A 23,536-nucleotide genomic window follows, 5' to 3' on the forward strand; every position below is an offset into this window, starting at 1 on the left:
AATGAGCAAAGGAAAGTTTCACAGCTCGCTCTCGCTCTGTGGTATTACCTGTTGATATTCATTCTCATACAAACCTAAGCCAGCTTCCCACTCTCTCGCTACCTCCTTTCACCTTCAAGCAGTAAGCATTTGTATCAGAGCACAAGGACTAGGACCAGCTCTTTGCTCATTTATTCCTTTAGTAGCTGAATCCTCATAACAGCCTCTTGTCATCCTGGAAGAGCGGCTGCTGGGAATTCAGCATGCTGAGTTCTGCTAAAACATCCCTGGCCTCTCTCATGTAGCATCCGTGGTCCTTTCTGAAGGGCTCTGTGTCGCAAGCGCTGGTGTTCAGAGCCTGCAGCACCTCTGCGCAACGGGCTGGACTGAGTCTGTGTTTGGCAGAGCGCAGAGCCGGAGGCTGGTTTAGTTCACGAATTGTGGAGACTGGCAGAAACATGACAAGCAGAATCTGGCAGGATCCCACATCTGCTTTCCTGCCCATACTGTCTTCCCCTTCCAAGCAACAGCAATCGCTCTGGGCAGCTGTAAGTAGGGCTGAGCGGAGGAACGAGGGCTCAGTAGAGGGAGCCTGGCCCGCTGCTCTTCATGCTGTCTCAGAACCCCTTTCCACATTGGCCTGAACTTTGTCACCTGTACAATAATATGTTGCAGCTCAAGAGAAAAAAAAAATAAATCGCACTGAGTAGATTTTTTACCTCTGGAACCTATGCTTAGTCATACTGAACCTTAGCTTTTCTACTCACTGGCTATGGGTCCCCAAGTGGCAGCCCACAGATGTCACGGTTTAACCCCAGCTGGCAACCAAGCACCACACAGCTGCTCACTCACTTCTGCCCCCCCGCAAGCCCCGGTGGGATGGGGGAGAGAATTGGAAGTGTAAAAGTGAGAAAACTCGTGGCTTGAGATAAAAACAGTTTAATGATTTAAAAAAAGAAACAATAATAACAACAACAACAAGAAATTGTAAGGAAAAAGATAACCAGGAGAGAGAAAAAAAAAACCTAAGAAAGACAAATGATGCAAATGAAAACGATTTCTCACCACCAACCGACCGATGCCCAGCCAGTCCCTGAGCAGTGCCCCCCCTTCCCCAACCTCCCCCCCCAGCTTTATATGCTGAGCATGACGTCACATGGTATGGAACATTCCTTTGGTCAGCTGGGGTCAGCTGTCCCAGCCGTGTCCCCTCCCAACTCCCTGTGCCCCCCCAGCCTGCTCGCTGGTGGGGTGGGGTGAGGAGCAGAAAAGGCCTTGACTGTGTGTAAGCCCTGCTCAGCAGTAACGAAAACATCCCTGTGTTATCAACACTGTTTCCAGCACAAATCCAAAACATAGTCCCATACCAGCTCCTGTGAAGAAAATTAACTCTACCCCAGCCAAAACCAGCACAACAGCTCTTAGCCACTGGTCAGAAATCTTATATCCTAGCACAAGCTTAAAATTGTAACATCTGAGTCTTTGCCTTCACAAAAGAATACCCACAGAGGCTTTAAACCAAAACTATTCTAACCCGTATCAGAAATGTTGTACAAATACACAGGTTATTTTTGAAGTAGATAGTAGCTCTCACCTAATTAAAATGTCTGCTTTCTGAGGTCCTGTGTGTGAACTCTGCCCTCTCTCTCCTCTCTTGCAGACCTTGCCTGTGGAGGTATCCTTCACTCTGGAGTCCAGCAGGCTGATTCACAGGTAAATGTTATTACTCTTCTGTCACTGGTACAACTCGGGAGGTTCTAGCAAGCTTTTCCATGCCAAAAACGAACAGGGAGCTTGATGTAAATAAGTTTGCAGTAATAGCAGAGAGGTGGAGGAAGCTATCAAAATCTTGCTACGCAAAACCAAGTGACCCTGCTTATCACTAGCTTCACTCCACCACAAGCACAGATAGCCAACCCACGACCACCTGCCTTCTCCATAATGAATTTGTCCTGAGTTTGCACAGGTCTAGGTGGTGGTCTTTTTTTCAGCAGATAGGCTTGCCCTGTGAATAAAGGCCAGCTCTTAGCTGGCCAAACTTGGACTCAGTATTATTCTTACCATTTACCCTCTTTTTATTCCATCCTCCAGGCCAGAACAGTGTCAGTTTAGAGAAAAGTGGCTTAAGGACATCATTGAAAATAAAATAATCCTCATGGAAAGACTTACTTTCTAACGAACAGCTGCAATTCACCATCACCAACGCTGTGTTGGTATTTTGTGGAGAATCAAATAAACACAATGAAGAAAAAATGGCTCTTCCTTATTAGCATTTCTACTTCGTGGATACATAAAAAGCATTAAATCTGAGCAAAATCAACTACAGCCTGACCTGGCAGTTGGCTTTACATGACGGTCCCTTGCAGCTATGGGTGGGTACGGCAGGACAGAACCAGGTTCCAGAGCGTGAACAAGGAGAGGCAGCTGGACTTGCTGTTTGCGAACACCAGATCTGCAGAACTCCAGGGCAAACGTTATAGGACTTTTATTTTCTTTATACAAACATACAAGACATCTCTGCTGCCAAAATTACAACACAGAGATTTAGGGGAACAAAAAACCCTCTAGAAAACACTTTGTTTTTAAAAGCATTTGAGAAAAAGAAGGCTAAGGAGGGTATGTTTGGAAATATGCAGTTGAATCAAAGATAACCACCACAGAAGCACTACCCGGAGTAGGCCTCTAAGTACAGAACTCAGAGAGAGCCATGTAATACTGCTGAAACAGACCAAATTAAAATACCACAGGAGATAAAATAAGCTTTTGATCTAGACATAGACATATTCCACAGACAAAAAAAAAATCAAATAAATTGAAAAATACATCCTTGTTACCACCTGTATACATCCAGGGGTTCCAATCACTGCACCCCACTGCTCTGATACCTATGTATAACATAGGAGAAAAAGAAGCAAGCAACTTAGTTCTTCACCACGGGCTTTGGTGGATTGAAGATCAGACCCTCCTATTACTATTACTGTTACTTTATACTCCAGTTGAGATCTGATTGCTTTAAAGTAACTGAAGCCCATCTGTATTAAATTATAAACTCACTTATATTTACAAGTCTAGTTTGAACCACAAACCAAACTCAGCTCTGAGAAAAAAAAAATCTAAAAGACTTATGAAAAAATACCTAAGTGGACAGCCTTAGATCTTAAACAGGAACTTAGGAGTTCCTTTTTTTTGCTACTGTTACTAGTAGCTTGCTTCTGATGGCCAGTCTACTCTCATTAATCAAAATAAATGGCAAAATCGCACTTATCAGCATCAGGTAACAAAGCCCTCCCATGGAATCCTCCTACTTGTCCGATTCAAAGAGAGCACAGAACATCGCCACCTCTGATCTTCCCTGCCTGTTCCTGCCTTCCCTTCCTTGTAGCCTTTCACTTTACAGGGATTCCTTGTAGACGGTGAATAAATCATGCAAGAAAATCTGACAAAAGTAACTCTGTTTCCTTGATACAAGTAATCCACTCCTGAGGCTTGGCCCTGTTGGGTGAAAGGCACTGCAGCACTTGCAGCTTTTTTCAAATCATGACTGGAACAGGTTAGCTGCTGCGTGGTAGAATCTATGGTGTTCAAACAAAAAATTATTTTTCCTCTTTGCCCTTAGTCTTTCTGTAGACCATCTCTCGAAAGCTTGCAAGGATCTTATTCTCTCGTTTCCTCCTCTCCTCCTGGTTGAAGGACGCCAGAGCTCTCTTTTCATCTGCGCTGTAAATCTGGTTCTCTTTACGCAGACGCACAGCTTCCATTCGGCGATGTCTGCAGAGGAGAACAGTGTGCACATCAGCACGGGCAGAGGGATGTAATGCCCCGTCACGGCTTCCATCCATCAACTGACCTGAATGTTTTGAGGGGCTTATAAATAAAGATACCTAGGCTAGAGAATCCAAACTGCACACAAACCTTCCCAGGAAGGAGCGTGGCAGAGATAGAAACTGACTTCTGGGGGTATCTGCTCTCAGGCAGTCAGCTGGAAGCCCCATCAACCACCAGGGTGTCAGCTGCTGGCTAACCAAAATTTAAGTGAAATTCTTGTTGGACTCACAGAGAAAAAAGCACAGCCAATCTCTCACGCTTTGATTTGTCTCCTACTGAAGAGTCAGCATATCACCACTGCGGTCCAAACACACCAGCTTTGAGCCACCTGCCACAAGCATCTCCTCATTTGAAATACAAGGTAACTAGAAGTATATGACCTGGAAAGAATTTTTGCTCCTGAGGAGAAAGTGTCCTTAAAAAACTCACCATCTATAGCAATAAGGAGTTTAGCGTAGATTATTGCAAGCACACAGAGCACCTTCTCTTCTGTGCTTTCCACTAGAGCTCGGAAGCAGTCTTCCCACCAGCCAACAGAGGAAGCAGCTCTTGAAAATTTTACTGAACCATGACCATCATCAAAACCATACCTGCTGCCACTCATGACATAACCCGAGCTCTCAAACGATGCAATCTCTTCACTGGTCAAGCCGATTTCACCTCTCCGAGGTATACGTTTTCCTGCTTTTACGTACTCTGCCATTGCTGCACCTTCACCGGGCAAGAGGGCATGTCCGTAGCTTAAAAAAAAAAAAAAAAAAGTGGTGATTTCCATCGGTCTCAAATAGAGAGAGCCTGAGCTAAACATCCAGCTTCCCTGTTCGCTATTCGCTACAGCTACATTTTTAAGCACTTTCTTATTCTTTCCCGCATATCGGCCTGTTTCTTCCTTATGGCTAACAGTAGCAACGACATCTCAAATTACCAGTTGAATCCATTCTGATTAAACAGTAATGAAGACACTATAAAGTCACAATACTGAGAGCATTAGCATAAAGGCATCTTAAGATTGATTTTCTAGGAATCAAGGCTAAAAAGCATAAACCAGACTTTTCTACCTGAATTCAGGTCAGGGTAAAGGCTAGCACCACTACCACTTCTGTCTATGAGTTTCTGGCACAGCATTTCTCTCTGATGCATGCCATATTGTTACAACATTCCTTTTGAACAGTAACCTTCAGGCTTGATTTACTTGATATGATCAAAGTACCGTTAGAGCTGGTTACTTACTTCAAAGGCCTATCATCCTGAGATGCATGAGTTTTGGGAGCTTCTGGTCCAATCAAGCTATCGGCTTCTGTATTTCCTGCAAAAATCAAATAATGAGGAAGATTAATATTGTGCCCATTGTTCTTTGTGATCAGAACAGTTACACAGGTCAGCAACACCTAACAAAGAATTCACGAAAAGGACACCAAGGAGTTTCAATCCAAGTTTAAGGTCAGGTGAACCTACTTGATCTCTCAATCCAGAGATCTTCCCCTTGAAACGTTTCGTCATCAGAATCTTCACTACTTGAATCACTAGATTCCCTCCTGCTCTTCTTATTTTTCTTTTTCTTATACTTCTTCCTGTGATAAAGTCAAAGACAGACATGTTATTTACCAAAATTTAAGATGAAAGAACGTGCTTGGAATCATACTCAAGTCATTTCTCAAGTTTCTCAAGGCAACTTCCACCTACAGGAAGAGTGGCTGTCTGCATGTAGATTGTTGTTGTTTCATAGAAAACACCTTAGAGCAAAACAAAGACAATACATACACTGTTATACCTTTCATATAGAGTTAGAAAGTGTTTCCCTACGTTTGCAACGAGTCCTCTACGCTGCACGGTTCTGCAGATTTAAAGAAAATCTATCAAATTAGGATTATTCGGCTGCATTTATAGCCCTAATTACAAGAGTGCCCAGTCTTCCTCACTACCTGCTGAGAAAGTGGTGCTGCCCTCTAGCCAACAGCAGGTAGAATTACACACAACAACCTGGGAAACTTACTTTCTGTTCTTCTTTTTCTTCTTCTTGTTTTTCTTTTTATCTTCATCTGAAAAAAAGAAAGTATATGTATTATCAAAAAGAGATAATTAGCTATAACTAACTAGTCTACTGCACTGTGAATAATTAACTGCCTCCACCAGAATGCCTTATCACACAGCTTCTCAGGTGTGATTTGTTTAGGTACTAAATAATACTGAGAAAGTATTAGTAGAAAGCTACCTGCAGTATTGTTTGAAATGAGAACATATCGAACATATCTCTGGCATGAGACGCCAAATGGATGCTAAATTCATAAATCCTATTTCCTGAGGCCAGACTGCAAGCACTCAAGGCACTGGAAACCCAGCAACATGGTGAAAGAAAAGAATATGGGATTGATGCCGCAACTCTGTAATTTCAGAACACTGCAAGTGTACAACAAAAGCCAGAAGCTTCGTTTGGAGGAGCAGAAGGAGAGCTCTCGCACCACGCACATTAGCCGAAATCCTCTTTTCTTACCACTGGAGTTCTGCTCAGACTCCGACTCGCTGTCACTGTCCTCAGAATGTTTTCTGCGTTTTCTTTTGGATGCCTTCCGTTTTTTCTTCTTTCTTTTCTTCTTCTTTTTCTTTTTTTCCTCTATAATGTTTTTAAAAGATAACATTAGAGAATGGACAAAGATCATCTAGCTCCATATGCATTTCCCGATCTCCTCAAAGCAACGCTCTCCTTTGAACTGGAGCCCACCACACTGACTTCCACCTATCAAAGTCAGTGAACCTCTTGCAAGCAACAGCAGCAGATTCTAGGCTTCGGTAGCTTCCTGTTTTTGAAACAAGCTGTGTAAGCAAAACAAAATACCTTCTGAGCTGGAATCTGAAGAACTACTCTTAGATTTTGCCTCTTCATCTTCTACCGGTGTATGCTCATCGGAACTGAATAAAAATAAAAGTTTGCTATTTAAAATCTATTTTGTAGTATTTGAAATCAAAGGTACACATATGACCAAACACATGCTTGCAGATTAGAATTAGTACTAAACAGCTAATTTGCAGCATGGGAACTGCTTTCAGAACCACAACACAAAGGTCACCTGATCTACAATAAATCATATCTTGCATAATTGGTATGTTGGAATTATTTGGAGGGAAAAAAAAAGTAAAGTAATAATCTCGTTGCGTTGGTTCAGAAATGAACTGACACAACATGAATTGTGGCAAAGGGACTAGCGTAGGGATAAGACCTTTTTGTAAATTAAACTGACATATAATCACTGTCATAAAAACCAGAAGGAAAGAAGAAAGAATATGCCTTACTCGGGGTCAGGAACCTTTGGTGACAGTCCCCAGACTTCAGGTGCCCCCAGTTCTCCAATTCTCTCTCTCTCATTGAGTCTCCTGTAACGGAAAACACCTCCACTGAAGCCTACTGTGCTGTACCCAGCTCGTAAACATTTTCAGTCTGGTATCTGTTACCGCTTCTAATCGCCCAAAGCAGCTACAGTAAGGAGAAGAAACACCCAGCGGCCTGGGAGGCTGGACGCAAACCTCCGCACGCTGCGGAGGGGCCGTCGGGTGATGGGTGTTAGCGCCTTGCAGCCGAGCCCCGTCCCGCCCGGGCGCCCCGGCCAGCCGGCACAGCGGCGGGGAAGGCCTCACGCGATGCCCGCCGCAAGGGAAGCCCGAAGGGGCTGAAAGCGCCGGGCAGCGCCGCGGCGCAGCGACGCCAGGCCGTGAAAGGGCCGTATAGAAACGGGCCCAGCCGCCGCCTCCCCGGGAACCGCAGGCCCGGCACCCCGCCCTCCCCTCCCCGGGCGCGCCCGTTCCTCCGAGCGGAGGGGAGGAACCGGCACGACAGCCCCCCGGCAGGGGCAGCCCGGGGCCGGCGCTCGCCTCTGCCGCAGGATCTCCTCCTTCTCCTTCTCGTAGTACTCGGGCCAGGCCTTGCCGTGGTGGTGGCCGTGGTGCGCGGCGGAGCGCGGCCCGCCGGGCGTGCGCTCGCGGGAGCGGGACCAGCTGCGGCTCCGCCGGTGGCTCGAGCGCTTCAGGCCGTTGCGCTCGCGGGAGCGGGAGCGCGACCTGCGGCCGCGGCGCTCGGGGCTGGCGGCCGGCGGGCTGCGGGAGCGCGACGCCGGCGCCATGGCGGCGGGGCGGCCGCTGCGGATGAATCACTTCCGGGCGGCGCGCGGCTTCCGGCGCTCTCCCGTCCGGGCGGGGGCGGGCGGCGGGGCGGAAGCGGGGCAGCCCCGCCCGCGGGGCGCACCGCCCCACCCGCCCGGGCGGCAACACGGCGCCGCGGCGGCGGCGTTCCCGGCGGCGGCTCCCTTTGTGCTGCGGGCGGCGAGCCAGCCCCGCGGCGGCCCCCCGGCAGCATGGACGTGCGGGCGGCGGCGGCGGTGCCAGGTAAGGCAGCGCGGGCGGCGGCGGGGGGCCGCATCCCGCGGGCGGGGAGCGGCGGCGGCGACGCAGGCCCGTCCCCACCCCGCTCCGCGGGCACCGGCGGGGAGCCGGACGCGGGGCCGCGGCCGGGAGCTGTCCAGGGCGGCCCGGGAGCAGCACTGCCCGGCGGACAGCTCACGGCCCGCCCCCGCCGCCCGCGGCCGGGCCCGGCCCCTCCGCCGGGGGTAGGCGGGGAGTCCCCGCTACTCACCCTGCCCCGGACCCCGCGGGGCTGCGGGCGCCGGGGCTCACCCTTCCCCGGGCGCCGGGGCCCGGCGCCGCCCGGCACCTTCACGGCCATTTTTTGAAAATTAAAAAATACGGCACCTCCCAGGGCGGCCTGTCGGGGTTCTGGCCGCTGGTCTCGGTGGCAGCGCGAAAGGAAACAGCAGCGATTTGGGGAGAAAATTGTACAAACTATGTATTAAGACAAGACGCTCACTGTCCTCCTGTGAGCCTCCTTCCCCTTCAGGGTGCCGGGTCTGGGCAGCCTGCAGCGCTGCTTTCTTAAAAACCCGAGTTTCTGCTCTGCCCCGGGAAGTGCGGCGGCGCATTGCTGGGCTCCTGCGAGCTCGGCGTAAACGGGGCATTTCAGGCGCCTGCTCCATCCCGGAGAGCCCACGCTGCTCTGTGCTGTCTAGAAAAGATGTCTGAGTATGTCAGTCTCTTTTTCACAAATGAAACACTGTTTCAGTTCCCAAACCTATCATAAGCAGCATAAAAAAAATCTGTAAGAAGGAGGGAGCTTGTTTAAATTGTGTATTATCTTGGGTGTGTGCAACCACATGCAGAACGGGGATGGAAAAGATGTTACCAGAGGTTTGCATATGTGTGAGGTGTTACTGTATCCTGTCCGTGGGAGGACAGGCTGGTACGTGCCTGCTGTGGGGCTTTGTGAGTATTTTGAGTATCAGGGACTACTGCTTGCCTAATTAAATGAGATAAGGCTATCTATTATAAGGCGGTTGTTTTGATTGGCGGCAGTAGGGTCATTTGAATGAGACAGCTGGAAGTCTGCAGTGGCTGTATTTTTGCCAGCTGAATCCGTATTGCATGAATTAAGGCTCGGTGACTTTGTCTCTCTGAGCTTCCAGTCTCAGGAAGAACCTGAAACCTAGGGTGATCCTGAGACATAGCAGCCCGTATCCCCGCTCTCCTCACAGGCTGCCCGAGTTCGTTTACCCCTGCGGTATGTGAGGTCAGATGTCCCCAGGAAGAAGTCCAGGCCACTATGTACTCCCAGCGCTCGTTACATGAGGTCATGTCACCAACCCATGGGAGAGATGGAAGCTGCTGGGCCAGACACATAACGTAGGGACCCATCCACGTGGCAAGTAAATGTACCCCTGAGGCCTTCATGAGGGCACATGGCCCTCCCTAGCTTCTACCCCGGGACCCCCCACAGCCAGGGCTCAGGGCTAGTGCCGGGAAGGGGTGGAAGACCCTGAAACGTGGCCGGCGGCAGCGTGCTGTGCGCTGGGGCTTGGGTTTGCTGTGTGCTGATGTGGGCTGGCCGAGAGGCGGCCAGCCAGGGGTTTTCAGAGGTGCTGAGCACTGCAGCGCTCGGCACAGCTGGCTACCAGCCTTCGGCTGCGCCGAGGGAGCTCTCATGATAAGGCCACTCACGTCTGCACCCGAGGGTCTGTCTTGGCAAAATGGTGACTAAAACCTGGTGATCTACCTCTCAGGAACACTGTGCACCTCTGTTACTTAATATTGTAAAGTCATTTGAAGTATTTTTATACACAGGTTATACAATGCGCATATATACAGTATGTAACAGCATCTACAACAACTACTAATGACAATAAAAAGTATAACTGGACTTTAAATTCAGTTATATGAGGCTTTATATAGTGGGATTGACAGGAAAAATACTCTCTGAAAATTCCTCGCAGCATGAATGGTGGAAATTAGTATTTTAGAGTCCTTCAGAAGCAGTGTTTTACTTGAAATTCCACAGTGGAAAAATATTTCCCTAAAAGTAGTCTTAGCTAGGATAACTGTTGAATTTTGATTTTACTGAAGGCCCTAAGGGGGAATTAACTGTCCTGTTTATCAAATTTGATTTATTTTAATGTAAAATACATTTTTTTATGATAGAGAACACTTCTTTGTCTCTCAGATTTGTCAGGTCTTTAAAAGAATTTTCTGTTCCCACAAACTGTATTTTTAAAAAAGAAGAGGGTTTTTCAAATTGCTTAACTGAAAACTTGTCACTGAATTGCGTATTTTTTTGTCTTCCCACAAAAGCCCACACATCGCTTCTTTAAATTTGTACTTTGTATTGTCAGAGCCTCCATCTCAGAGTTTTTCTGGATCACTTCTATGCATCAAAATAAAAGTTGCTATTGTGTCTCTTGCCTATTTTTTCAGTTCCAAGAACACCAAGTTTAGTTCTGTGTTCTAGAGGTTTCTTGTCAATATCTTCGATAAAATGGCTCTTTTAACTTGTCACTGTATAAGTTTTTATGTGAGTCAAATCACCAAACACTTTCTAGGCTTATCTAAAAGTAAAAGAGGGGAAAAAACCCCCTAAAACTAAGAGGTGCATGCTAGACAAAAAAAATATCCATACTGAAATTCTGTATTCAGGTGCAGAACTGAGTGGCAGCTTCAGTAAAATTTTTTAAGCTGGTCAGAGCGTTAGCTCTGCCCTGACCGTGGCAAGGTGACAGTGGGGTTCAGATTTTATATCTGATATAAGGAGTTGCCATAGAGAGAAGCTTCTGCAAAAAGGTAAAAGTCAAGGAGATGGTGCAAGTCTCGCAGCTAGACCAGCATCTTTTAAATTAGCTAGCATTTCTGTGCCTAAGAGTAAGCAGTTCAAACCTGATTTTTGAGAACTGATGATGCTTCAGGAGCAGGGCTCCTTCCAAATCAGTGCTCATCTTTTCTGTAAATTTTCCTGTTAGTTATTTAGAAATGAGATAGGCAATGAGGAGGAGAAAAATCCTTAAAGCCGAAGGATGAAAGGCTAAGAAATGGCTTAATTTGGACCATCAGACATTTTTGGAGGAGAAAAAAGAACACTGGATTATATGTTAAAAATTAAAATGATTATAGTGTTATTTTCATTTAATATAACCTCCTATGTAAAAATGACTAAGAACCCATATCAAAGGAGAAAACTTAATTGAAGGGTTATCTGAGGAAGAAAAGCCTACCATTTCCCCCGATTATTCTTTTCTATTATTTATTCTTCACTCCACTCTCTGGAAAAACCTATAAATAAACAGAAACCGTCTTTGTAACATTTCAGATCCGAAGGCTTGCTTCAAAAAGGCACTTCTGTTACTAGCTGTGCAAATACAGGGAAGATGGCAGGTGATTTTCTTGCTAGAAGGGCTCATAAAGCTAGGCAGGACCATTTCGTTGCTGATATATGCAGTGAGGGATTGCAGTCGTTTGTGCCAGTGACTGTGGCCTGTTAATGTTTTTGGTCAAACTTGATAGAAGGACATTTGTTCTTGGCAAAGTTTTTGATTCTTAAGAAAAATCAAGAACCCCTGTGGTTCAAGTCCACAAAATCCACAGAAAAAATAAAAAGGAACAGATCAGTAACTGAAGATGAAAAATATCTTTTATGATCTTGGTGCTCTTTGAGCATTCATGAACAGTGACAGTTTCCAAGAGACCGCATTGTGAGTATGTCACTTTGATGACCACATGTCGAATGTGCCGAGAGCAGCATTTTGTCAAAGGACTTACATCTGTACAGCTCCTAGCGGAGTCTAACACGTGCCACTGTGCTGCAAAGAATACAAAATAAATGATCCTGCAGTGCAAGCGTGGGTGTTCAGGTGTAGGTTACAGGAGATTTCCTCGCTGTGGGGCGGAGGTGCCAGCTGCGTCAGCGGTCGGCAGAGCACCGCCAGCCTGGTCTCTGCCCCCGGGAAGGAAATGAGCCGCCACGGGAAATAACCTGCTGCCATCACGTCTCCACAGCCTTATCCAACAGGGTCAGACATCAGGCAGGTGTTGGGGGGGCTTACCGCGGGCTTTGCCTGGGGCAAGGAGAGCGGGATGGCTGGGAGCCAGGCAGGGATCGTCGAGGCCAAAGCGAGGCCCGTGTGCTCGGCCTTCGGCTGCCCAAGGCCTCCGGTGGAGCAGGGCCGGGGGCTGGGAAGGTGCGGAGCTCTCTGCCGGCAGCGGCCAACACATGGGGCCTTGGGGCCTGTAACCGGCCTTCGGTGCACCTGAAGGCGCCGACACGAAGGGGCGATGGCGCGGGTGGCGGGCGGCGACCCGGGCGGTGCAGCCCCAGGCGGCGTCCGGGGGCTCCTGGGAACCGCCAGCCACCTCAGCCCGCTACGCCGCTACCGCGGGCGAGGGGCTCCCGCCGCCCCTGCGGCAGGAGGCCGGGCCGGGGGAGCCCATAGCCGGCACAGGCGCAGCCCGCCCCGGGCGGCCCCGCCCGAGGCCCCCGCTTGAGGCGGCTGGAGGACTGCCCCGCCCCGCCCTCCGGCCCCGAGCGCGGCCGAAGGTTCCCGAGGCCGTTCGGGTCAGGGAGCCGAAGGGTGACGAGCGCGCTCGGGCGGAGCGCGGCGGCCCGCAGGAGAGGGCAGCGCGGTGCAGTGCCCCCTGGCGGCCGCGCAGCGGGGGCGGTGCCCGAGCCCGAGAGGCGGCGGCCGGTGCCCGTTGTGCGGGGAAGGGCGGCGGGTGCTGGCGGCCGGAGCGCAGGTAACGTGGGCCCTCGCCTTCCTCCTCCGCGCCGCGGGCTGCGTTCCCCCTCCCGCCGCCGGTGGGGGCCGGCTCCGCTCGCCTCGCCTCGAGCAGGAAGCGGCGGCGGCGGGCACGGCCTGGCCGCGCGGAGGCGGCGGAGGGGCCGCCCGTCAGCTCCGGTTGCCGCCGCCGGGCCGCTCCCCGCGCCCGCCGCCCGTCAGCGCCGCCGCCGCTCCGGCTCGCTGAGGCGGGGCCGCCCGGCCTCTGTTGCCCCGCCCGGGGAGCCCGCGGCGGGGCCCGGCGGCCGCCCGCGAAACACCTCCGGCGACGGTGCCCTCCCCGCGGCGGCGGCGTCCCGGGCTCGAAACGCTCGTTTTCATGGTAAACTTCCCCGGGGGCTGCGGGGGGCGGCGAGCGGTTGGCCTTGGAGGGGAGCGGGATGCGCTGCAGCCGCGGCTGGCGCTGGCGGCCGTGATCGGCACGGCGGAGCGGGGGCTGGCGCTCGGTGGGGGGGGCTCGGCCTCATCGCCTCGTCCTGCCCTCCCAGGCGTGTGGAAGTAAAGTTTTACGAGTGGGACTGAGGACTTACAGCCTTTAACTCGCTGTTCCTATCTTCTGATGTTGGTTTTTGCATCTTGTTGGGGGGTATCGAATCGGAAGTGCCGGTAGCTGGATTAGTTTGACTTCGCAGATCTTTTTTGTTACCGTGCTGCCTCAGTATCTCGGTTTCAAACACAAAGCAACCCTGCAAATATATGGGGAGGGATAAAAAGAAAAAAAAGTTTCTTTTACTGGGCAAGGAATTGAAGTATCAATAGCATTTTCATTAACCTCCATTGACTGGTAATATATGGATACACAGATTTGTTGTCTGGCCCATAAATAACCTGGATGTTGTCGGGCTTTCTCATAACAAGTTGCGGAATATTTTCACAATTAAGAAGAAATGTCTAATAATGTTCAAAGCCTTTTGAGGGACCCGAATCTTGCATCTTCTTGGTTTTCAAATTTACCTTATTTGCTGTTGAATAGATAAGCAGTTGTTTCTCTGTTCCTCCCCTTGTAAGAATAGAGAATACATTCAGAATTGCACATACCTTGTGTAGAAGGTGAAGGGACAAATAACAATAAGAAACAAATTTGCAGAGTGCTATAGCATATAAGCTTATGAATAGTATCTCAGATTTGTTTTTTCAAAAGAAGGAATAAACAGTAAATGTGGGAATGTTGTCATGCAGTTAAAACCATAAATCTGTATTTTTACTAATTTGATGCCTTTTACTTTCTCTTTGTAGGAATGGAGGGGAAAAAACTGATTTCTGCAACAGACACACAGTATTCTAGTGTGCTCCTTCAGTCTTTGAATGAACAACGTGGCCACGGACTTTTTTGTGATGTTACTGTCATCGTGGAGGACCGGAAATTTCGAGCTCACAGAAACATCCTTTCGGCTTCAAGCACGTATTTTCACCAGCTTTTCTCAGTCGCTGGGCAAGTGGTTGAACTGAGCTTTGTAAGAGCAGAAATTTTTGCAGAAATTCTTAACTATATTTATAGTTCCAAAATAATCAGCATTCGATCCGATTTACTTGATGAACTGATTAAATCTGGGCAACAGCTGGGTGTTAAATTCATAGCTGATCTGGGCGTACCTCCGTCTGAAGGAAAAAACATGCCAAGCGAGGTCAAAGATGGTGCTTCAGAAACTTCAACTTCTAGTCCAGGTCAAAAGGATGCTGAAACACAAGTACCTGTAATAAGGCCAGAGAGTCAAGAGGTAACGGATGGGATGCCGGTTATAACACAGTCATTCTCCTTACATGGCATAGAATATGAGACTACAAAAATTACAGTGAGTGATTCAGATGATGAGGATGATGATGTCATTTTTTGCTCTGAGATTGTTCCTCCAAAAGAATGTACTAAAGATACAAATGCTGCAACCCAGAACCAGCCTTGCCCAAGTCCGGCTGGAATTTCTGACCAAAAATCGTGTGGCAGTGGTGGCTCTCCCCATTTGACGAGCACCACAGCAGCTCAAAAACTCACTTCGTCTGCCAGTCAGCTAAGCCCAAACCAAACACAATCAAGTGCCGAATCACTTGGCTCTGCAACACCACAGCATTTGACTCCTAATATCATTGTGCTAAATAAGCCTCTACTTAACTCATCACTTGGTGCTGGCTCCTCGCATCAAACACATGTGACCCCTACAATTAATTTACTTGAGGAGAACCAGCAGCCATCTAATAATGGCTCCTTAACTGAAGTGGAAACAACTGCTGTTGATGATGAAGAGGTTGTTGAAGATGATGTCGATATCATTAGCTCCTCTAGTCCTGGTTCAGTCAGCAGTAGCTCTTTGGTTCAGCAACCTTCTATACCCAAGGCAGCAACCTCTGAAGGATCAGGTGTACAGAAAAAACAGGTTGTTACATTTTCACAAGAGCCATTTTCTAAACCTGGAGAATTTAAAATAAAAATCTCGGATGTCCTTGCTGGAAACAACAAGGAATTCAGTTCAGGTATAGCATCAAAGCATGTGGCAGAAGGACAGAAAATCATAACATTAGATACAGCAACTGAAATAGAAGGCCTATCCACAGGCTGTAAGGTTTATGCCAATATCGGTGAGGATACATATGACATAGTCATTCCTGTAAAGGGTGATTCCGAGGAAGGCAAAGCCAAGCTTGATGAAACGCCTAAAACATCTGGTGGTGATTCTCCAAACAGGAAACGTATGAAAGTAAAGCACGATGACCATTATGAGCTCATAGTGGATGGAAGAGTCTACTACATTTGTATTGTGTGTAAGAGATCATACGCATGTCTGACGAGTTTACGGAGACATTTTAACGTTCATTCCTGGGAGAAGAAGTATCCATGTCGATATTGTGACAAAGTTTTTCCTCTTGCAGAATACCGTACGAAGCATGAAATTCACCACACCGGTGAGCGAAGGTACCAGTGCTTGACATGTGGCAAATCTTTCATCAACTACCAAATTACGGCCTCCCACATAAGATCAGTTCATAGCCAAGACCCTTCTGGAGATACCAAGCTTTATCGATTGCATCCTTGCAGGTCTTTGCAGATCAGACAGTATGCATACATTACTGATCACTCAAGCAGTATACCAGTAATAAATGAGGGTGGAATTGTTTATCGTGTTGGCACAGGGAAGGATGGCACTGAAGGAACAACATCTAACCCTCCAGCCAAACAAATTACCTGGGATGACATTTTCATTCCACAGGGAAATGAAGCAATTTTTAAACAAAATCCGTCAGAGGGAAGTACTGAATTTGAGTTTGTAATACCGGAATCTTACTGAAACGCATTAAATGCTGGAAAAAGGATTCAGTGCAGAAATATTGCAGCTGTTTTAAATGAACTGTTAAAATTGCTGTAAAATCAAATGTTAAAGTGAAAACAAGTTAACTTGTTCTACCAAGTCATCAAATGGTAGCACTTAGATGGATCATTAGTAGCTCCAAGTGATGTGTGGAAGCGATTCATCTGAAAGTTTACTTGAATAGAGAATGAGATATTTCCAAGGAGCTGGCAGTGTTTTCTGGTATGTTAATTTTGATCAATATGTGGGGATTTGTAGCTTGAAAAGGTACAATTTCTTCTAAAGAGCTAGAAATCTTTCTTCTAAAGTAATTGAGGTATTTCCTGTACCCATACGTACTATGTAAACCCTTTCTTTCATGTTAGCACTTTAATGCTGAATTGTGTTGAGATGTTAACCAAGAAAACAGTAAGATTTTTCATCGTAGTCTCTTGAATATGGAACCATGTTTTAAAAAAAATCCCACAACTCATATTTATTTTTGTGAACAATGCATTGCTGCAAGGGTTCAAAATAACTGATCCAGTACTTTGGAGTAGTGTATTTTTGAACTAGCATCTTAGTTCTGCTTTTATAAGCACTATGAATCATCTGTCTTCATGCAAATAGTCTTGCCAACAAAAGATACTCAATTAGGGCTAACTTGAACAAACTTTATTTGTACTTGGCAGTATGGTGAGCAGAGTATTCAATGTCTGGACCATTGTGTTTTACTCTTTTTGCAATGGGAAAAAAACCCCAAAACCAAAACAAAACCCACAAAGCTCAATAGTGAAGAAGCTTAAAACACTTAGGGAGGAGAAAATTCTGCCTTTTCAAAGCTTGAGGAATAACATTAGGTTTTCTTACTACAGGAAAAGATGCCAGTAGTTAGTTTGGAATAAAGTGCTGTTCCTTTTTTTGCTCTTCAAAAAGAACGGCTTCAGTCTGGTATTTTTTAAAAAAGTAATACTTACATTTTGAAAGTAATGCTTTTTTTTTTTAGCTGAAGGCTTTGAAATTTACTTCTCAAAACTATGAAATAGTCTAAGTGCTGTATCAGTTTAGCACTGAGACTGCTGAGGATCTTGTATGCCTGTTTCGCTAGATCTGTAAGTGAAACAGGGATTTGGATTTTTTCTTCCCATTTATAGGGTGTGGAAGCATGAGGACTTAAACCAACAATCAAAAAATACCCTCCATCCACCATAATCCAAAGTATCATTTCTCTGCAGTTGTCTAGTTGTCATCTATTTTCACTTTTGGGTTTATTATATTGTCCTTTTTTTCTCCTTGCAATTGGTACATGTTTTGGCACTTAGAAGATAAATTAGAGGTCCAACTTGAAGAGGAAACAGCAGATCTGAGAAAAACAAACAGCTGTTTACTGGAGTCATAGTTTAGCATTTCAGATTTAGTAACTTGTTGAATTTTTGTAAATGGTAATATGAAAACTGCTCAAGTTCTAGAAATGACTGAGATTGTCGTGCATAGTACTACTTAGTTATCGTAATCTTTCATTGCTTAAATTACAGTTAAAGGTTTTTCTTTTCTTTTTCAGGTTTTAAGTAAGCATCTTGATCCTATGACCTTCAAGGTTAAGGTTTTAGACATATAGTACTCTAGACAGACATTTAAATGGTAAATGGTTCAAATACAACTTGAGCTATAAAAAAAGGGTACCAGAAATCTGTATGAGTAACAATGGGAGAAAGAGGAGGATTTGTTTACCTTATGCATGTAATGCTCAGCACTTCTGTTTTGTAGGCCAAGAACGTGATATACGTGGTTATTTCAGATCATACTGCAGACCCCTTTGAATATAATGGGGTATGCGTTCAAATGTTAAGGTTGGATGGCGTTTCAGCAGTCAAACATAGTCCTCACAAAACATAAGTATTGATTGCCTGTATTAGCACAGGAAGCTCTGACGTAGCTGGCTGCGTGCTATATTGAGACTTCCTGAACTTTTTGACAAGAAAAATACAATGTTATTTTTGTTACTGACATGACACATCTGGAATTAAGCATACATTGCAAAGTGTACATTCAGTAATAATTAAAAATAATGGCTATCAATATTTGCTGCTGATATATTTAAAACCTTAAATTAAACTGTGCCTACTAAAGGTCTCTTTTTGGAGGAAAACTGGAAAATTAGGGCTTTGTAACTATTTTTGCTAGAAGACTCGTGCTTGCATGTGTCTCAGGGTCTTCAGTTTTCCTTGGAAGTGATTTTTGATATCCAAAGTCCAGAGGTCATGTAAAGCATTTTTTTAATTTCACTTCCAGTATTTATTGGTTTGGAAACATGTTAAATCCATTCTTTTAAAACTTTTTATGGGGCCATGAGCTTTTATATTTAGATTTCTGGCTATTGCACTTATATTCGGTTTTTTGTTTGTTTTTGTAAACACTTAGCTTCCAGTTTAACTTAATGAAAAACCATATGTAAATATTAAGAAATTGGCTTTGGGGTAATGGAAGAAAAAGATTGAATCTGAAAAAGCATTTATATAAAAATTAAAAATTTCAACAGAGTATGGTAGCAAACCTCACAGTCATTTATATGCATATAAAAACGTTAACGGATCTGCTGCAAAACATGATAATGGTGGCTGCATCCTCACTGTATGTTTTTTTGGGGATTCATACCATAGCATTCCAGTATGTGAATTAAACAAATATTGAGATAACAATTGACTGCTTATTTATTTTGTACTGTTAAGGCATGCAGCTTATAAAAAGATGCAGAAGCTGACAACTGTATACATTGAACATTGGGTTCTACAGCTATTGCCTAGGAACTGTTCCATGTGAAACATCTATCATTTTTGCCAGATCTGTAATGTATATAGTTGTACAGTCTTTCCTTAACATACTTTTTAAAGTTGTGTTCTACTTTTCATTAATCAATACTTGATATTAGTTCTTAGAGCTTTCTATGGCAAAAATAAAAAAGTTTAATTCTAAAGATGGGTGTAGCATGTTTGTTTTTAATGACAACTCAACTTCTACAGTCTAACATGTCAGATGATTACCAACAGTTTGTACCTTCCTTTTCCATGTCTTTTGGAATAGTAGGGAACCCCCTGGGGTACGGAGGGAAGGTGTTTTTATTTGGGGCTTAGGTTTTTTGGTGGGGTTTTTTGTCTGTTTATTTTTTGGGGTTTGTGTTGTTTTTTTTTCAGTTGAGCACTTTCCAAGAAAGCAAATTAGCTGAAAAACTCTACCGTGTATTGTGAGCTGAATGTTGTGATACATGCTTACTCTCAGAATAGGCGGAGCTGCTGTGGAACTGTCTGTCCAACTACTGCCGTCGTTGCAAATGAGCTAGAAATCAAGAAAAAAATACATAGTGACCAGTGCAATGCATGTCAGGTAACTCATGGTTAGGGCTCCTCTTCTTACCAGGTTGCTGACTAGTTATGATTTGGAAGAGTTAGATTGTTGGTGAACCGTGGTTAACAAGGAGAAAATTAGTTACTTTATGTAGACTACTTATTACAGGTAAGGAATGCAATTTAATAAGTAACATATCAAATGATGTCTTGGATGCCTTTATCTCCTTACCTACTTCTGCTAACATCAAAGAGCAGCTGACATCATCAGGACAGAATTGGGCCCAAAGTAATACAGTAAACATGAAAGTAAGTAAAGGAGACACTGGTTCTGCACCGGCTGGATTATTCACCTCTGTGCTAAGCAAAAAATCAGCACTAATGACTTTACAGTGATTGAAGTCAGGGCACCCTGTTATGTGGGTAGAACTGCAGAATTATGAAGCGTGGGGGCATCTGGGGCTTTTAAAAACAGAACTTAAAAAAAGGTGTCGCTGGCTAATCATGACAGAAACACCAGTTTCTAATATAGCAAATACAGTTTTTTGGGTTTTTTTTTGGTGTGGTTTTTGTTTTTTTTTTTTGAATGCTCAATGCTATTATACTGGAATTCCTCAACTAACATTAAAGATGCTTGTAAAACAGGAAAGTTGCAAAAAATGTAAAATGCAATTTATAAATGTTTACAAAAGTCACACAATTTTATTTAACTTTGGTAAAGTAATAAAAGGGTACATATGAGTCACAATCTTGACATTCTCATAAGAAATGATGAATACAGTGCAGAATGTTGCATTTACATTAAACGCTTAGTTTTACACGAGCAGAAGGAAAAGAGTAATTCAACAGAAAATCCCACCAGTAATTTTTTAAATGTGAAAATGGACTTGTCCTTTTATAGTGAATTTAAAGCAGCAATGTAATTTTTGCTTAAATATTCCTTAGAAAAAATTGAGAATTTGGATAATTTCCTAAATTTAGTATTTGTCAACTCAAAACCAATGACACAACCATTTCCTAATTGTTTTTCTGCCACTAAGTTATGTTCCCCTCATGAGTTTCTTAGTCCTGTCCTGTAGTGTCCCCTAGCCCTATTTAGTTGACAGGCACAAATGGTAGAGTATGTTTGTCAGAAGTGGGACAGGACTGTTAGCTTTTATTTCAAAGATGCAGCAATAGAATGTTTTCTTAAATTAAATTAATATGCCCTTCTGATTCTAGTTTTGTGGGGAGTTTTATCAGGAGAAGTACTGCCTATTTTGAAATTGCCCACGATCTCTTTATCAGGATTTAATTCAGGAAAATGTAATATAAAATGGATGAAGCCCTAGTATACAAATTTATTTCCAGTATGCAAATTTATAGGAGCTGCACTTCAACAATCTATAGTAAAACAAAATGTCACCAGGATATGTTCTGCATACACTACTGCTTTAAATCCCATAAGTTGTATTCCTTTCTCCAGCCGTTTATTTTTCTTTGTTACTGGAGAAAAGTTACGTTTGCCTCTGGATAAACAAACAGTGTCATCCTTTAGCTTATTAATATACTGATTAGTATTTGACAGTGAAAATGATACAGTTAACACATAGCCTAGCCTAAAGGCTTTGCAAATGCATAGGATTAAAACCAGCATTATAAAGTGTGGGTGTACTTTGAAAAGTGAGATCAGAGACTTCAGTGTTGTTTTCCATTTTAACAGTATTTCATTTTTTTTTAGATTAAAAATAGAGAGAGACCACAGTTTAAAATCCAACTGTTTTTTTTTTTTTTTTCCCCCTAGCATGTATTCCACTTTTAGATTCTGAAAGCTGAATTTAGCTTTTGGGTACCTTTTTGTCTGCATCAGTTGAAAGTAAAGGTAGACAATTGAGGATTAGGGTCAACAATCTGGTGCTAAGGAAATTAAATCTTTAGGAAATACGGAGTAAAATGTCAATACCTTATTTTTATCCCTGAAGTAAGCAGTTGAGAACGCTCAGGTCAAGCGGCTCAGATCTGAACGCTGTCATCTAAAATCACTTCCTGGAGTAGAACCACACTTTACAGGACACTGTGTCACATAATAAAGCTGACCTTCTTTTGTTATGCAGGGTGCATGCAAAATCTGTTGGAATCTAGATCAATCAGCACAGTCATCAGCTGAAGATTAAATGAAAGTCACAACAATAACTGCAAATTCCTATCAGTTTCATCCTATATTACAGGGTGTTGAATTTTATCCATGTGAGACTTACATCTTGGAGAACTAGTAGTGGATATTCCTTATGTGCAGCCCATAATACAGCTACTAAAACAGTGCTTATTCAGGGTGCTGATTCAGTCCATTAAAAAAGTTAAAAGTACAAGCTTAAAAAAAAATTCCTAACCAAACAGAAGGAAAAAAAAATAGCAATAATGTTTTCACTGCACTGTTTCAGTGACTTGTGGACAATTCCTGATGCTCTTTATAGGAATATAAGGAAGATTTAGGCAGTGCAACCACCCAAACTGTTTGACTTCAGCATTACTTACACAGAATTCAGAGAGAGACAACTGCATTTCACCTTTTATCTTAAGAAGCATCCTGAAATAAAACCAGCTTGCCTATTAAAGCTTTTCTCCTCAAAAAAGCAATATTCCAGTTGTTTTGCTAGACATACATGAAAATATCCTATGACGTTATCTCTTTTCATTAGCGTTAAAGTTTAGGACGCTGTTGCGGTTCCCCCCAAGAGTTTTCCAGTGCGTAGGCTGTAACCAACAAGTGACGTGAGCTAGGTTCTGTGGCCCCAAAAAATCCCAGCAACTGGAGCCCCAAGGCCAAACAAAACAAGTGTCAAGCTGAGCTGTCTGCAAGCACCCTCACCTTAAAGAGATTGATACTCTCCAGCAACTATCGATCTTGGCTACCCTTACTTCAGCTTGGCACAAGATGGAGTAAGGCAGACCAGAATCTATCATCTGTATTGTATCACTTTATTAAAAACCAAGGACTACATGAACCTTGCGGTAAAACAAGGAAGCTGGAACTTAGGCCACCCCACTACTCACTGACACTGGGAAACACCAGCAGTATGTCCCCTTCCTCATACTCCATTGTTAAACCTCTGAAATAAGTCTTGCAAGAAAGAACAGTCCAATCTAATATTTGTATTTGCAATTATCTTCTGTATCTATCCTCCCGCTCCCTCCTACAGTAAAATATAAATACAAAATGTTCACAATTATTTCAATGGCAAATTTTTTTTTTTTTCTTCTTTCCCACATTCTTTATGGTGTGTAAGGTGGTGGCTTTTCAAACGGTGGAAAATACGGTGGCGAGTAACGAGGCGGCGCATTAGAGGACCACATATAGCTGGGAGATGGCGACACTGACTGGGGGTCATCAGAGAGGCCAGAAGGAGTGGAGGCTGGAAACACGCTGGAATGCTGCAGGGAGACAGCAAGAAGGCTGTAATGTAAACACTTCTTAATGCAAAGGACTCTGGCAAAGCGATACTTCATTACCAAGCAGTGCAAAATTAACATTTCAAGGCTCACTTCTGGAAAACATGTACATAGAAATAAGTATTCAAAAAACTTGTTGCATTCAAGGTAAGCACAGCCTGTAAGTAACAGTTTTGCATGATGAGATTCCTTAGACCTAAAACTGAAGAAGGCATTTTAAAAAACAAAACAAAACAAAACTTTCTTTCTCATCACTTCTGTGTACCTGCTGCATTTCACAGAGCCTGGGCAATTGAAAACTGATGAGTCTCTCTCAAATCTTGGATTTCACACATCTGCCAGTAGCAACAATGAACAGCCTGCAGATTATTTCTTTTTACATTACTTTTTCTCTTCATCACAAATAAAAAACCCCCAGAAATTAATGATAACAAAATAATTTATTCCTTCAGTAACTAAAAACCTTGAAAAGGTGGAGAAACAGAATTTGTGCATGCCTGAAGATTAATTTCTGCTCTCCAAAATACCTTTGTTATCAAAAATACCTTAG

The 23,536-nt window shown here is 44.5% G+C and overlaps 3 protein-coding genes and 1 long non-coding RNA gene across 11 annotated transcripts in view; 1 reads left to right on the top strand and 3 right to left on the bottom strand.

Annotated features, from left to right (window-relative positions):
* Positions 1 to 902: 902 nt before the first annotated feature.
* Positions 903 to 7,960, bottom strand: NKAP (NFKB activating protein). 3 transcript variants are annotated; one of them, XR_012675584.1, is made up of 10 exons: positions 7,669 to 7,960; positions 7,093 to 7,173; positions 6,638 to 6,711; positions 6,296 to 6,415; positions 5,798 to 5,843; positions 5,260 to 5,375; positions 5,035 to 5,110; positions 4,395 to 4,544; positions 2,312 to 3,747; positions 903 to 1,744 (listed from the first exon to the last, which is right to left on the bottom strand). XR_012675584.1 is itself a non-coding variant. In XM_075162353.1 (9 exons), exons 1-9 carry the CDS (start codon positions 7,914 to 7,916, stop codon positions 3,573 to 3,575), a joined length of 1,086 nt encoding a protein of 361 aa, XP_075018454.1. In that variant the 5' UTR covers positions 7,917 to 7,960; the 3' UTR covers positions 903 to 3,572. The 3 variants fall into 3 exon arrangements, 1 of the variants encoding a protein (XP_075018454.1); XR_012675583.1 differs by having other exon boundaries at positions 2,149 to 3,747; XM_075162353.1 differs by having other exon boundaries at positions 903 to 3,747.
* Positions 7,961 to 8,038: 78 nt separating this feature from the next.
* On the top strand, positions 8,039 to 22,911 carry ZBTB33 (zinc finger and BTB domain containing 33). Of its 5 annotated transcripts, XR_012675587.1 has the most exons (4): positions 8,039 to 8,178; positions 14,175 to 16,459; positions 19,408 to 19,597; positions 22,824 to 22,911. XR_012675587.1 is itself a non-coding variant. In XM_075162359.1 (2 exons), the coding sequence occupies exons 1-2, from the start codon at positions 8,148 to 8,150 to the stop codon at positions 16,214 to 16,216; spliced, it is 2,073 nt and encodes a 690-aa protein (XP_075018460.1). In that variant the 5' UTR covers positions 8,039 to 8,147; the 3' UTR covers positions 16,217 to 19,190. The 5 variants fall into 5 exon arrangements, 3 of the variants coding, with proteins under 3 accessions (XP_075018460.1, XP_075018462.1, XP_075018461.1); XR_012675586.1 differs by lacking the exon at positions 19,408 to 19,597; XM_075162359.1 differs by lacking the exons at positions 19,408 to 19,597; positions 22,824 to 22,911 and having other exon boundaries at positions 14,175 to 19,190.
* LOC142087771 (uncharacterized) lies at positions 10,047 to 12,800 on the bottom strand. The gene is made up of 2 exons (XR_012675588.1): positions 12,210 to 12,800; positions 10,047 to 11,966 (listed from the first exon to the last, which is right to left on the bottom strand). It is a non-coding gene; the product is annotated as an uncharacterized LOC142087771 (long non-coding RNA).
* Positions 20,238 to 23,536, bottom strand: part of TMEM255A (transmembrane protein 255A) — a 53,163-nt gene continuing 49,864 nt past the window's right edge. For both annotated transcript variants that reach the window (XM_075162364.1, XM_075162363.1), the window contains one exon: positions 20,238 to 22,968. In XM_075162364.1, the coding sequence (XP_075018465.1) occupies positions 22,810 to 22,968 (159 nt within the window). In that variant the 3' untranslated portion in view covers positions 20,238 to 22,809. The remainder of the gene's footprint in view (positions 22,969 to 23,536) is intronic.

The sequence above is a fragment of the Calonectris borealis genome, chromosome 13, assembly GCF_964195595.1.
Source record: "Calonectris borealis chromosome 13, bCalBor7.hap1.2, whole genome shotgun sequence".
In the NCBI taxonomy this organism is placed as follows: Eukaryota; Metazoa; Chordata; class Aves; order Procellariiformes; family Procellariidae; genus Calonectris; species Calonectris borealis.

Excerpts from the sequence above, each read along its gene's own strand:
- NKAP (XM_075162353.1), bottom strand. The coding sequence starts at position 7,916 with ATGGCGCCGGCGTCGCGCTCCCGCAGCCCGCCGGCCGCCAGCCCCGAG. Across the intron at positions 4,545-5,034 it reads CAGGATGATAGGCCTTTGAA|CTACGGACATGCCCTCTTGC; the intron begins GTAAGTAACCAG and ends TTTTTTTTTAAG. Across the intron at positions 3,748-4,394 it reads TATGTCATGAGTGGCAGCAG|ACATCGCCGAATGGAAGCTG; the intron begins GTATGGTTTTGA and ends TCTCCTCTGCAG.
- ZBTB33 (XM_075162359.1), top strand. The coding sequence starts at position 8,148 with ATGGACGTGCGGGCGGCGGCGGCGGTGCCAG. Across the intron at positions 8,179-14,174 it reads GGCGGCGGCGGCGGTGCCAG|GAATGGAGGGGAAAAAACTG; the intron begins GTAAGGCAGCGC and ends TTCTCTTTGTAG.